The 14621-nt window shown below is 48.7% G+C and overlaps 1 protein-coding gene across 1 annotated transcript in view; it reads left to right on the top strand.

Moving 5' to 3' along the window:
• Positions 1-4276: 4276 nt before the first annotated feature.
• The window catches only part of ZNF354B (zinc finger protein 354B), an 18295-nt gene continuing 7950 nt past the window's right edge, over positions 4277-14621 (top strand). Inside the window, exons 1-4 of the mRNA XM_035029419.1 lie at positions 4277-4461; positions 5535-5618; positions 9481-9607; positions 10546-10641. Of these exons, the coding sequence (XP_034885310.1) occupies positions 5586-5618; positions 9481-9607; positions 10546-10641 (256 nt within the window). The 5' untranslated portion in view covers positions 4277-4461; positions 5535-5585. The remainder of the gene's footprint in view (positions 4462-5534; positions 5619-9480; positions 9608-10545; positions 10642-14621) is intronic.

The raw sequence follows: 14621 nt of genomic DNA, 5'->3' as shown, positions 1-14621 counted from the left end.
ACACAACAGAAATACAAAGGATTATAAGAGAGTACTATAAAAAATTATATGCCAACAAATGTGCCAACCTAGAACGGATAAATTTCTAGAAACAGAAAATCTTCCAACACTGAATCAAGAAGAAATAGATCTATCTGAACAGACCAATTACTAATAAAATTGAATCAATAATCAAAAAACTTCAAACAAACAAAAGTATAGGACATTTATTTTCTGAAACATTTAAAGAGTTAATATCTATCATTCTCAAGCTATTCCAAAAAAAACTGAAGAGGAAGGAACGCTTCCAAATTCACTTTATGAGGCCAGCATTACCCTGATACCAAAACCAAAGACAACACACACAAAAAGGGAAATTACAGGCCAATATCCCTGATGAACACAGATGCAAAAATCCTCAACAAAATATTAGAACTGAATTCAACAATACATGAAAAGATGCTCAACATCACTAATTATTAGGGAAATACAAATCAAAACCACAACGAGATACCACCTCGAACCTGTCAGAATGGTTATTACCAAAAAGACAAAAAATAAAAGTGTTGGTGAGGATGTGGAGAAAAGGGAACCCTGTGCTCTGTTGGTGGGAATGTAAATTGGTGCAACCACTCTGGAAAACAGTACAGAGGTTCCTCAAAAAGTTAAAAGTATAAATACCAGGTAATCCAGCAATTCCACTCAAAGGGGAAAAGAACCGTCTAAATCAAAAAGTTATATGCACCCCCATGTTCATTTCAATATTATTTACAATAGTGAAGAAATGGAAACAACTTCTGTGTCCAACAATAGATGAATGGATAAAGAAGATGTGGTATATGTATACAATAGAATATTTCTCAGCCTTAAAAAATGTGTGGCAACATGGATGGACTTAGATGATATTATGTTAAGTGAAAGAAGTCAGACTACATTTACCACAATGATCACTTCCTTATATAAATGTCGAATAACTATGCCGTACACGTCAACTACACTTCAGTAAAAAAAAAGAAAAAAAAAAACAATTAACTATGCACTCTTGGGGAAGTCTTCATGTATTCACAGGCATCTGCAAATCCTCAAAAAACTCATGAAGGGGTATACCAGTGTGTACAGAATGTTTACAGCAGCATGATGTTTTTTCAAAAGTTTTTTATTGCGGTAAAATACAAGTAACATAAAACTACCATCTTAACCACATCAGTGGTCTTAAATTCATTCATAGTGTTGTGCAACCGTCCCACCATCCATCTCCAGAACTCTTCATCTTGCAGAACTAAAACTCTATTCCTGGCAACCACCGTTTTACTTTCCGTAGAGTCACACACTATTTGTTTTTTTGTGACTGGCTTATTATTACAGCAGCATGTTTTCTTAAAAATTATTATTACTCGGATCTGAAAATGAAAAACAAAAACAACAAACCTTGAGATACGCTCAGTATCTAGCCTATTGTGAGACCTTTGATTAATGTGAGACAAAGGATTTTTAGTTTGTTTCCTGCTTCTCGTTCCTCTGTGTCTCTTTTCTGGCCTTCTCATGGGTTACCCCAACATTTTCAGAATTCCATCCTGATTTATGTAGTGTTTTAGAGTATATCACTCCGTATAGTTTTTTCGGTTGCTCTAGATACAACAATATACGTACATGAATTAGCAGTCAGCCAAGTGCAGAAACCCTACTTCCATTTAGGACCCTTTGCCTCCCCACTTTTAAAATATAATTGTCTTAAGTATTCCCACTGTATAGATGGAGAATATCAAATGGTATTCTTTTTGCTTCAACCATCATGTCTGATGTAAGACACTTGTAAGTAGGATAGTCTATTTTATAATATCCCATTTTTCCCATTCTAATGTTCTTTTCTTTCAACAGTTTCAAGCCTTTGTTGTTATCATTTACTTTGTTCAGAGTATTTCCTTTAGTTTGTCCTTAAGGATAGGCTTGCTGACAATACTCTTAGTTATCTTTTGAGAATGTCTTTATTTCCCTTTTATTCCTAAATATGTTCACTGGATAGAGAATTCACTGCTGATAGTTCCTTTCGTTCCACTTGAGAAAAATATGCAACTTCCTCTGGCTTCCATGGTTCAGATTGGGGCGGGAGGGTGGTTTCTCCACTGGTGTCTGGTTGAAGGAAGGTGGGTATTACCAACAAAGTTCTGTTTGGCCACCCTTTTCCTGGTTTTACTAAGGGGAACAGGCTTAGAGCTTTTTTGTTCTGTGTCTGTTGGAGGTTCTGGCATGGAAGCTTCTGGAACACATTAGCTGAAAGATATGGGAGGTGAGGAGAAAAAGGGAATTTACTACCATGTTGCTCCTCCGCCCTCAAGTTCTCACAGTTTGTCTTCTTCTTTTCACATTTTGGAGTCTTCCTATGCTTGTTTATTGATGCCCAAGGTTTTTTAGTTGTAAGAGGGATGACCTAGGAGGAATGGTGGTCATGTGTTTTGGCTCAAAACCCCTGATAGAGAGTTTTGCCCAACATTTTATTATGAAAAATTTCAAACACAAAGTAAAATTGAAAGAATTTTACAGTCAACACCCATTTACTATCACCTAGATTCTACTATTAATATGAAAAGGGGTCTACTTCTCAACTTGAGTGGATGTTTTCAGGGGTTTTCTCTTTATGTGTTATTATTGGATTATACATTCTAATTGCCTTTCTGTATATTTCACATTTTAAAAAGTATGAAAAATATGACTCTATTTTTGTTTCATACACACAACTGTGTGTAAGCACATATAATAGCATATATGAATAGATGTAATCAGTGTTTATTACTCTTTCTTCATTCCACATACTATGTGTAAGTTTCTTATAATTTTATTTTCACAATCAGGTAAACAACAAAACATTTTACTCTTTCCAAAAATTATGCACATGCAGTATTGAAAAATGACCAAAATTTTGAACATTTCAATAAAGTACATATATACGCAGAAAATATCTAAATGGCTCAATAAATATGAGATCATATTTAATTTCACAAGTACTCAAAATTAGATATAAAAAGTTTGCCCTCTTGAATAAATAAAAGTTTTTTTTTTTAAAGCATTAAAAACAAAACAACCCTCACTCCCCAGAGTAGGCGTGGGTGTTAGGCACAGCACATATCATCGCCAACTGCTCATGGAAATAAAAATTGTAAAAGCTTCCAGGAAGGCAACTAGGCAATGGGAGCAGAATGCCACCAGCCCTTGATCCAGTCATTCAGTTCAAGAAATTTAAACCAAAGAAAATAATCTTCAAAGATATAGGTACGAGAATATTAATGGAGCAAAAAACTGGAAAAAATATAACAATAGGCATTAAATAGGCTTAATTTAGTTAAATATATTTAACTAAAAAATTTAAGTAGCCATAATGGGATGCACTGAAGTCACTGAAAACATTCCTGGCGGAGAGTATCTACTGGCAAATTCAAATGCTCAAGGTACATTCTCAGGTGGGGAAAAAACCCAAGCTAAGCTGCAACTGCTACCTGCAAGATTCCGTTTTGTTAGAAGGAGGCTGGCAGCGATGGAGAGATTAATGCGCACTCCCAGGGGCTGTTAACAGATGTTCACCGGACCTTAACCATCTGGGCGGCGGCATCGGTGCATTTTTCTTTTCCTTTTTCCCTATTTATAAAACCTTCTCAATGGGACGTGCTCGCTAGGAAGGAGAAGAGATAGCCACTGGCTCCTTCCGCGCCCCGAGCGCCCCTTCCCTGCCCCGCGGCTCGGCTGCCGGGGGACCCCACTCCCACTCGGGAACGCGCCCAGACCCACCACGCCGCTCTCCTTTCGTTTTCCCCGCAACGCTCACCTCCTAAAATGTTATGGAACTACGTTCACGGCTTACTGTCTGCTCCCCGCCAACGCCCCCAAGAAGTCCTCGAAAGCAACGACCTCTGTTTTGTTCACCGACTGATTTCCAACCACTTACGGCAGCGCTTCAGGAACCTCAACTCAGCAGGTGCTCGAAACGCTCCGGCTGAATGACTGAAGGGGAGAAGGTTTGCTCTCGGCGCTTGTCTACTTGCCTTACCATCGTCTGTGCAGACGCACAGCTACAAGACACTGCCCTCGGCGAACCTGCGTTTCGGTCACCGGGACTCAGAAGCCAGAGTCCTCGCAGCCGAAGGGGTGCGACCACGAGCCCGGAAGCGGGAGCTGGGCACGCGACAGGCTCGCCCGGCCCCGCCTCGCCGACGAGAGCGGAGAACTACACTTCCCAGAATACTTAGGTCCTCGCGTGGACTACATTCCCCAGGGGCATTAGCGGCCATCCCAACTCGCCCCCCCCGCCCCGCCTCTCTAGACAGGCAGCCGGCTTTTGCAGCCCGCGGCTCCGGGCCTGGGTTCAGCCCAGGCATCGCCCGGGGAGGGGTCCCGACCCCAGGCTGCTGTCCGCCGGGGCAGCGCCGGAGCCTCCGCCTGCGGAGCACGGCCGGGGAGCCGCAGCCCCCGGGACCCCGGGGCCTGGGCGAGGTGAGCGGCGGAGGGTCGGCGGAACGCGGGACGGAGGGAGGACCGGGGCCTCGGGAGGATGCGGCGCCGGGGCGCGGGGCACAGGCCCGAGGGGCGCGGGCGGGGCCTCTGTGGGCGCGGGCGGGGGGCCGAGGCCCGGCACCCCCGACGTGCCCGCCTGCCCCGCACCGCCGTCCCGCGGACGCGCCCCTGGCCGCGGCAGGTCGGGCACTGGTCCCCGCCGGCCCAGGCCCCGGGCGCCCTCCTGCTCCCTCCGGACCCGCGCCCAGCGCGCTAGCTGCCGGGCCCTGCGCGCGTGCGGCTTTGCTACCGGCTGTCGGTGGACGCGAGGCGCTTTTCGCCGCTCCCGGGCTGCGGGCGCACAGGTGTGTTTTCCGCCAGAAGCGAGTGGCCGGCCTCCCCCCGCCGCCACGGCAGAGCCTGGACTGGAGCCCAGGTCTTCGGCTTCTGTGCCTGCTCCTCTAGACGGCAGCCCTCTGGCCGCCACACGAAAGCTGCTGTCACCCCTTCCCGAAGCACTTTTCTCCAGAAGCCTGGAAGGAGACCCCTTGACAGGAGGGGGAGGACTCGGGGGCGGGGGGGGCGGGGGGGCGGCAGCTTGGGGTGGACAGGAGTCGTCCCCTGCGGGCCGTGAGGTTAGAGCCGCGCTCTGGGCGCGCGGAGCGGACCCCGGCGCAGCCTGGCCGCTGTGCGCCCCGGGCCGAGCGGCTCCGGCTCTGCGCTCAGTTTCCGACCTGTAACCTGTAACCGGGCGTGGACAACGGCAGCGGGGCGGCGGGACTGAACGTGTGGGCGGTGCCCGGCCCGGGGGAGGGTCAGCGAGTTATTGCGGCCCCTACTGCAGCCGGAGTCCTACGTCCTTCTTCTCTGAGCCGCACGGCCGAGGGGGGGGTCCCGGACCCCTGGGGCTGGCCCTCGTCCCTGGGCCTGTGTAGCCCCAGCTCCTTCTGACTTCCCTCTCCGAGGGCTCGTGGCCTCATTCTCGGGCGGAGTAAGGATGTCAGAGCTGGTGATTCTCAGGGGTGGAAAGCACGAGGGGCTTCTCCCTCCTGGCTCCCTATTTCCTCTTTCAGATCTGCCTCTGGAGACCCCACCGTCCTCGCAGAAGAGCCCAGAAAGAAGACATGGCTCTTGGACCGAGGGAAGCAAGGTCTCGAGTGAGTTCATTGCCATCTCGGGTCTTACAGATAGAGATAGATCGATCGATTGATTGATGGGCTGGTTGATTTACTTATTCGCTTACTTACCCTACCCTTAAACTCAAGTTCTCTACTCAGTACAGTTTTCTCCAGGATCTGGAGCCCTAGCCCTTTTCTCCTTGAAGAGTCGATCCACCCAGGTGGAGGGTGGATTCTGTAGGCAACGTTTGCCTCCTCCCTGCCAATCCATGTCTGGTGTTTCTCTCTTCTTTTTCTAACAGACGCTTCTTTTTATTCATGAATCTCAATTCAGTGTATGATTACTAACTTGACAGGTAAGGTGCCACATGGGGACGGAGCAAAGAAACACGCACACTTGGCAGTTCCTTTCTGGCCCTGCTTCCTTGGCTCGCCCTGGTCTCTCTCCCTACCCTTGGCTTTTCCTTAGGATACCTTCCCTAGACTTCTCCAAGCCACCATGGTTAGGTTTTTCTCCCTCTTTACTTTGTGGACCACGTGCCTTGTTTCTATACTCTCTTGAGAACTGTTCTTGACCTGCCATTTTCATCCTCCTGTCGTTGGAAATGGTCCAGGTGAGCCAGTGCATGAACAAGGAGTAGCCCTGTTGGAGGGGACGCAGTTGGAGAGATCTCTGGACTGCAAGGGCAGAGAGAAGACTCCCCAGGAAGGAGCAGGGAGGGTTTTGTGGGATATCAGGAGTGGAGAGGCAGGGTCTCCAGTGGGTAAGAAGCGGGGCTTGAACCCATCTCCTCGGTTGTTTGCGGGCCTTGGACAAATAGCTCCGTCTCTCTAAGCCCGTTTCCTCATCTGGACAATGGGAATAACAAGCATGCCGACCTCATGGGGTAGGTGGCAGGGTCAGGTGAGTTAGTGCACGGAAAGTGTTGAGATCAGGGCTGGGCACTAGCAGATGCCCAACATGGGGTGGTTGTGGGAGCCGGACGATGTTACTGTAGTAATAATACCACTCATGCCGACAGATGGGAACAGCTGTACCGTGCTGCTAGGACTTGGCCTTTCATTGCTCATCTTCATCTGACAGTAACAGTTAATGCTGCTGGGGGTCGGCCCGAGGGCTTGGCCTTTGTTCTCACTCTCAGGCCAGCGCCGCAGTGATCATCCCGGTGTTACACATGCGCAAACTGAAGCTCAGAGACGTCCAGTAACCTGAATTCCAGCTCCAGTGTGTCTGGCTTCTGGGTCCAGGCTCGTCACTGCCCAGCCATTCCCCTGGTGCCTCTTTCAGAACCCGGGGCAGCCCCAGCCCCGTGTTCCCAGAGCTCTTCTCCGCTGTCATGTCTTTGGGCCCATGAATCGTGGTGGTGGTTGATCTTGGGGCTGGGGCCGGCCAGTGCATATCTGGGCTGCTTTTTTCTAAAGCTTTCCTCTTCCATTCCCACAGAGCCACGCTGCTCTCGTGCCCAGAATCTTCTCCATCCCTGCAGAGGAGCTAATGCGTGCGGCATTCTCCCTAACCTCACCTGCTCCCCTATGTCCATACTGCATGGGCTTGCGTGTAAAGCTCAGTGACAGGCCTTTAAGACCAGAGAGAGAATATACTGAGTGCTGGGTTAACAGAAAACTTTAATCATTGTCCTGCCTCTGCCACTGATAAAGTATGTGACCCGGGGTCTTGGCTGCTCTGGACCTTCTCATCCTCATCTCTGAAGTGAGGATTGAGCCGGGAGATGGTGTATGGCCCTGTCCAGCTACACATTTTTCTTTCATTGATCCAATTATTTTGTGTGTTAATCTTGTCTGCCAGCTGGATTGTAAATTCTTTGAGAGCAAAAATTATTTCTTATATTCCTCCCCAATATGTAAATAATTTACTGTTTTTCTTACCAGAAAGATATTGTAGGGGCACCTGGGTGGCTCAGTTGGTTAAGCGACTGCCTTCGGCTCAGGTCATGATCCTGGAGTCCCGGGATCGAGTCCCGCATTGGGCTCCCTGCTCAGCAGGGAGTCTGCTTCTCCCTCTGACCCTCCTCCCTCTCATGCTCTCTCTCTCTGTCTCATTCTCTCTCTAAACTAAATAAATAAAATCTTAAAAAAAAAAAGATATTGTATAATCATGGTATAAATTTTAGAGTATAAAATATGTACATATATATGCATAGATGTATATATGTATGTGTGTGTATTTGTGTGTAGAGTTGACCCTTGAGCAACACAGGTTTGAACTGGGTAGGTCCACTTACACGTGGATTTTTTTCAATCAGTACAGTACAGTACTGTAAATGTATTTCTCTTACAGGTTTTTTTTTTTTTTTTTGGTTTATTTTTTGAGAGAGAGTGCAAGTAGATGAGGGGGGACAGAGAGAGAGAGAGAATGAATCTCAAGGAGATTCTGTGCTGAGTGCAGAGCATGATGTGGGGCTTGATCTCATGACCCTGAGATCATGATCAGAGTGGAAATCAAGAGTCAGATGCTTAACCGACTGAGCCACCAAGGCGCCCCCTTATGATTTTCTTAATAACACTTTCTTTTCTCCAGCTTACTTTAGTGTAAGAATATAGTATATAATACATATAACGTGCAAAATATGTGTTAATCAACTGTTTACATTATTGGGAAGGCTTCCAGTCAACAGTAGGCTATTAGTAGTTATGTTTTTGGGGAGTCAAAAGTTATATGTGGATTTTCGTCTGTGTGCGAGGTCAGTGCCCCTAACCCCCTCCTTGTGCAAGAATCAGCTGTATATTTTTTTTCATATATTCAAAAGAAAGTAGAATCACCCTTAACCCCACCATCTGGAGATAATCACTGTCAATCATTTGTTGTGTATCCCTTAGCATATACATACATATGCACATGCATATATTTATACATATATATACATATATATGTAATTTTTTATCAGAATTGAGTACAAGCTACACACTGATATATAACCTGCTTTTTGTATTTAACATTATCTTGGGTGTCTTTTTAACAAACATTGACCTAACCATCAGTTGTGTTGGTTGCATAGTATTTTATATTGAATATGATAATAGCTAACATCTGAAGCTTTGATATGACCCAGACATGGTATTAATTACACTGTATGGGTTATCTCATTTATTTAATAGCTCTGTGTGGTAGGTTCTGAGAGGCGTTTTTGCAAAATGGTTAAGAATGGAGCCTGGTCATGTACCTGGATTGGAATCCCAGGTCTACCACTGACTAGCTATGGGACTTTAGGCAAATTTATCCTCTCTGTGGCTGTTTTCTCTCATGTAAAATGAGAACACTGATGAATCTTCTCTTAGAGTTGTCGTGATTTTTAAATAAAGATCATATTAAAGATTAATAGAAAGTTCTAAGGCTTGTATCTGGCCTGTGTAAAGCATTCAGTAGAAGAGAGAGATTTCAGTTTCCATTATTTCCGCCCTCCAGCTCCAGTGAGCACTCAGATAGTACCTTCCATTAGTGACCCTACCCTTCATCATCCGTGATGACTTAGCTTGTTTCTAATTTTTTGCTATTACTAAAACCATGGTAAATGCTCTGTGTGCATTTTTGTGTACTGTTCATTATAATAGAAATATAATTGGTGAGTTAAAGAATAAACATCTTTTAAAGCTTTTGATATGTATTATCAAATCACCATCAGCAAGATTATTCTAATTAACACTCCAGTGGTCTTACTTTCTCCCCACATCTCCTTATAGTAGTTAACACAGGGCCTGGTGAATACTTCATGCTGCTCAGTATGTATCTGTCACTGGCCGATGGTTCATTAAACAAATGACCTGACATCTTCAGAAACCAGAATATCAGAAGCCTTTCACGGCAGCCCGTCTACTCCCCCCTGCTACCTTCACTCTGTGGGGTGGGAGGTCCTGGGTGAGCCGGGATGGCTTGTCATTACAGGTGTCGGTGACCTTCGAGGATGTGGCTGTGCTCTTCACGCGGGATGAGTGGAGGAAGCTGGGTCCTTCTCAGAGAAACGTGTACCAGGAAGTGATGCTGGAGAACTACAGTAACCTGGTCTCACTGGGTAAGGGAATTTTCCCTGTAGATGAAAAGGTCAGGGTGCCTGGGTGGCTCAGTCGTTAAGCGTCTGCCTTCGGCTCAGGTCATGATCCCAGCGTCCTGGGATCGAGTCCCACATTGGGCTCCCTGCTCAGCAGGAAGCCTGCTTCTCGCCCTCCCACTCTCCCTGCTGTGTTCCTGCTCTCGCTGTCTCTGTCTCTGTCGAATAAATAAATAAAATCTTTAAAAAAAAAAAAGAAAAGGTCAGACGTTAGCATAAATCAGCACCTGCCTCCCTGCATAAAAGCTGTGGGTCATCAGGAACTTTTAGCTGAATTTTGCCTTAGGATTGTACACATTGTAAATAAATAAGTGTTTAAAACTTCTTTCCCCCTATAGGCATGGATTTGTCCCAGGCATGGGACACTTAACATACTTGCATGTTAGAAATTCCCTCATAGTTCAGGCAACATTTTCCTGCTGATCTTGTTTGCTCAGCTCACAGCAGAGAGCATCCCTCAACCATCTTCATTAACCTGCCACCAGCCTTTCTCAGTTCCCCCTTCCTGCCTGATGAACGTTGTATAACCCACCTTTGAAAGGGAGTCAGAGTGCTTCCTCATTTTAAACAGGGCACTTGGTACACAGTCTCTCGGTATGGGTACCTGTTTATAAATATTTAGTCTTTACATTAACGTATTCCCTCTCCTGTAGAAAGCCATGGATACTCTAGTAATCAAAGCTGCATGTTTATCATATTTCTCTAACCTACAACAACTAATTACATAGCCACGCCCTACAGGTCCCTTGCTTTTCCCCTCACAAAGGCCCTCACATCGCGGGGGCACGGCTCGAGCACCCCACCGAAGCTCACTGTGCCGTCCCCTGAGTTTTCCGCTCAGATCCATGATGCCTCTTTCGAGTCAAAGCAAAACCAAGACTTTTCTTTTTGTCTCTGAGCAGGACTCCTGTTTTCCAAACCAAAAGTGATCTCCCTGTTGCAGCAAGGAGAAGATCCCTGGAGGGTAGAGAAAGAAAGTCCTGGAGGCCCCTCTCTAGGTGAGTGGGTGGGACCGAGGGGCCGGGAATGGGCTCAGGCAGCAGTCTGGGTGGTAAGTGGACGGTGCGGCTTGGAGATATGGTTTGGGAAAGATTCCCCTGGGTCTCTGTCCTCGAGAAGTGGCGGAGAGGGGACGCTCGGGCCCCAGACACAAGCTTCCTCTTATTCTCTGGTAGTCACTTCCCAATGAATCTCTCAGGAGCTCTTCTTACTCGCTCCTGTTTTCAGAGGAGGGCTGCACATCGGGGATTCAGTCAGCAAACGGCGTACTTAAGGAATGGCAGGGAATCCTTCTGACCGAGGCTCAGGGTATGTGAGAGAAGGAGCGGAGGAAGGAAACGGTGTCAGAAAGCTAGCCAGGCTGCGGTACAGCGGGCTTTGACAAGACCCGACATGGGACCGTCCATGGAAATAAGGAGTGTCAGCAGATGCTGGAGTTCTTGGTATTTCAGGAAAGTTGGCTTAACTGTGAAACAATGGAAAGGTCCTCTGATAAGGCGTGGCAGGAGAAGCTGTGGAGTCCCCGCTCTGGGCTGAGCGCCACCGTCAGAAAGGAGGGCAGCTGGTGTGGACGGAGCTGGGGCGGTGGGGGGAGGGGAGCATCGTGCTGATGTGTCCCTGTTGCTGCTGAAGGGAGCGGATGTGGTTGTGCAGGTCTGGTGTGTGTGGAAGCGCAGATGGAAAGGCTGGGGACACACCTGAGCTGGTGCTGGGACCTCCACTGGGAATGGCATCGAGAAGGGGCGGGACGAAAGAGGGCTTCAGTTACATGTAATCTTAGCATTTCATAGAGAATAGATTCGTGAAGTCCTTGTGCAGTTGGAGTTGAACACGCATGGTCACTTTGGAAGCCCTGTGGGCATAGATTTAAAGTGAGGGAAAACCCGAGGTGGAACCGTCCCGGAGACACTTGCAATACGGTAGGTGAGACATTTCGAGGGTCTGGACAAAGGCACGGGCAGTGGGGTCCAGGAGGGAAGAAGAGGGGCCCCTTTGTGAAGGGTGAAGGCCGAGTTCGCTGCGGGATGGGTCTCACTGGAGATGTGAGCGGAATGTTCGGGGAGAGGTGCTGGCGGACAGTTGTCTGAGGTCTGTGGGAACTCGGAAGGGAGCTCAGGGAGCTGTCGGTACAATGGCGGCATCTGACGCCTCGAGCTGACCAGGCGAGGACACGGAGCAGAGGACAGAATGCCAGGAAACCTCACCATTTACGAGGTGGGTTAGGAAGGAAGACTGGCTGAGCCTGAGAAGTCATCAGAGGAGAGAAACGGGAGAGGCGGCTGACAGGGAAGTTGGGGACGGAGAGCTGCTGAAAGGGGGACGATCCGGGTTCAGATCCGCACCCCCTGCTTTCATGGCCCGTGATGGACGGTGCGTGAGCTCCATGCTGGGTCCTGGCGATGCGACACTGGACAGAAAGACACAGGTGCTGCTGATTGAAGGTCACAGTCAAGTGGGGAGACAGGTGATCGTGCACTGAGCGCACACGGGGTGGGGAATGACCCCACAGGAAAGATGCAGAGTGTGTGAGGGGCAGTGTGGGCAGAGGCTTCCCCGAAGAGCGCGGGATCTGAGGCTGTGGAGCCCCGAGTCCAGCCACAGGAAGGGGCCATGTGAGTCCAGAGAGGGGAAGCCAGCATGTGCTGCCAGGAGCCAGGAGAGAGCAGCAGGGACCAGACCCCACTGAGCCGGGGCAGCCCAGGCACAGGATTTGGTCTGTGTCTGAGAGCCAGGCAGGGCACCTGGGGACTTGGAAGTAGCCTGACCACGGCCCCAGGTGTGAGAGCAGCCTGCAGGCCACGGGGGGCCTGTTGGTATGGAAGTGGAGGCTTGTCCCGGCTCTTGTCGGGTCCTGATGTGTCAGTGATGACCCTTTCGTCCCGTGGGCCCCACAGAGGAGCTGCAGGCTGGGCGGTCTCCTTCCCCAAGCCCCCAGGCCAGGGGAGCCTTCTTCCCACCAGACGTTGAGGTTTCTGCTGTGGGAACCACCCTTGTCTGTATGTCTGTCTTTTTAGCTCTGGTTTGGGAGAGAGACACGAAGTCTGGGAAGCTGGACGAGGCTGCCACAAAGTGCCCAGAGCAGGCGGGCATCAGGGAACCAGCCGAGGGTCGGCAGGGGCTTCGGCCTGCTGGTGGCTGTGGGCCGCATCTGGCACGAAAGATCAGAGGAAGAGAAGGAAGGATCTTCCCCTTTCCCCACGCCTCGGGAGCCTCTCATCCATGAATGCATCTCTCCGAGTGAAGCGAGTCTTGGGTGGGTTAAGGGGAGTAGGAAGTGTGACTGGGGTCCAGAGCTGTGCAGAGAGGCGCTGGGGCCATGGGGGAATGGGGCTAGAGTCCTCCACCAGACTCCTCCTCGGGTTCTGGGCGACATCCCTGAGGGTGGACCACGGAGGGGGGGGGGGGGCGTCTGAAGGAAGGACAGCACAGCTGAGCAGTATGTGCGTGTGTCTCTGGACGGGAGGCACCTCCTCTCCTTCCTCAGGGATGGCGGTCACACGGGGCGCCCCGGGAGTGCTGGCAGCGTGTGCTTGTCTGTCCCGCACCCCTGGCGAGTCTCCATCTGCCTGGACTAACGTGGCCTCAGAACGGCTTCCCTCCTGAAGGTAGCTCGCTTCCCTGTGAGCACGGGTGAAGGACCAGGGTGTTCTGGAAGTACCTCAGGTTGTTAACTCTAGACCAGAACCAAAACCTGCCCCTTGCACAGCCAGTGACGGAAAAGCCTGTGCTCCCAGGGTGGATTCCTGGCACCTCTAGTGACCTCTGAAAGTCCTTTTTTTTTTTCTTAAATTATTTTTATTTCAGAACTATTCACAAATAGGAAAAACAAAGCAAAGAAAAACAAACGGTCATCCCCGGTGTGTATGTTTAAAGTGAGAGATGGAAGGAGATGGCATGAAGAGTGTGCATCTCCTCTGAGTCTCTTGCTTAAGAAATGCGCACAGTTGAGGTGGTGCTTTTCCGGAAAAGTTGTCATGAGCTGATTAAGCCAGCTTGTACATCATGAGTTGGCTTTATGCCCAGATGTGGAAATATTCCTGAAATCTAAAATTTAAAAATGCGGGGATGATCTGGGTGAACACTTAGCCTCCAATAAAGATGTGTTTTTCTTTCCCGTCATTTTCTCCTCCTTTGTCATCTCAATGCAAGAAGCCTGGTGGGCGGACTGGAGCCATGCCACGTGGTCAGCTGAGGGGTCACCGGGCATCTCTTTCTAACTGGCACGAAGGTGCTGCCCTTAGCAGCCCGTGACCCAGCAGGTGGTGGTTTTAAAGAATGAATCTTTTAGGAGGTGAAAGCAGAGCCTGGGAACTCAGTAGGCCTCTCTAGTAGGTTTGGTCAGTCTTGTCCTTGTCCCCTGCCGCCCCCAACAATGTTCCTGCTGGCCCTACACCTCCCTCCTGCCACCAACCTCTGTTCCCGTAGCTGCCAGAATGCTCTATTAAAAGGTAAATCAGGTCATCTCACTCCCCTTCATAAAACCTCTCCTGGCTTCCTTCTTCATGGCAGCAAAGAGATGGCTCCCAGGATCTTAAACATCCTTGGTGGGGGCCTGGGTGGCTGAGTCGGTTAAGCAGTTGAGCATCTGACTCTTGATCTCAGCCCAGGTCTGGACATTGGGCTCCACACTGAGCAGAGCCTACTTAACAAACAGAAACATCCTTGGGTTATAATGTTCACAGAGGCTTTACAAGGTTTATACACCTTTCATATCGAAAGCATAGAGGAAGGATTTACACATACAAATTTTCTCACAGAAATGCTTTGAGAAAAAGGTACAGAGCCCTCTTTCCCATTTGAGGTCCCGCCACACTCTTTTCCAGAACATGTGTACTGTACCTTCCCACCAGCCAAGTATGTATGGAGGTTCTGATATACCCACATCATTGACAAAACTTTTTATTGTCCTCTAATCATTTTTATTATGGTAAAATACAAATCATATAAAATGTAACCATTTTGACTGTTTTTAAGTGTA

This window comes from Mirounga leonina, unplaced genomic scaffold (genome assembly GCF_011800145.1).
Source record: "Mirounga leonina isolate KUSES-001 unplaced genomic scaffold, KU_Mleo_1.0 Mir_239, whole genome shotgun sequence".
NCBI classification, from domain to species: domain Eukaryota; kingdom Metazoa; phylum Chordata; class Mammalia; order Carnivora; family Phocidae; genus Mirounga; species Mirounga leonina.
The sequence above is the reverse complement of the archived record's forward strand: the minus strand, read 5'-3'. Positions and strand labels throughout refer to the sequence as shown.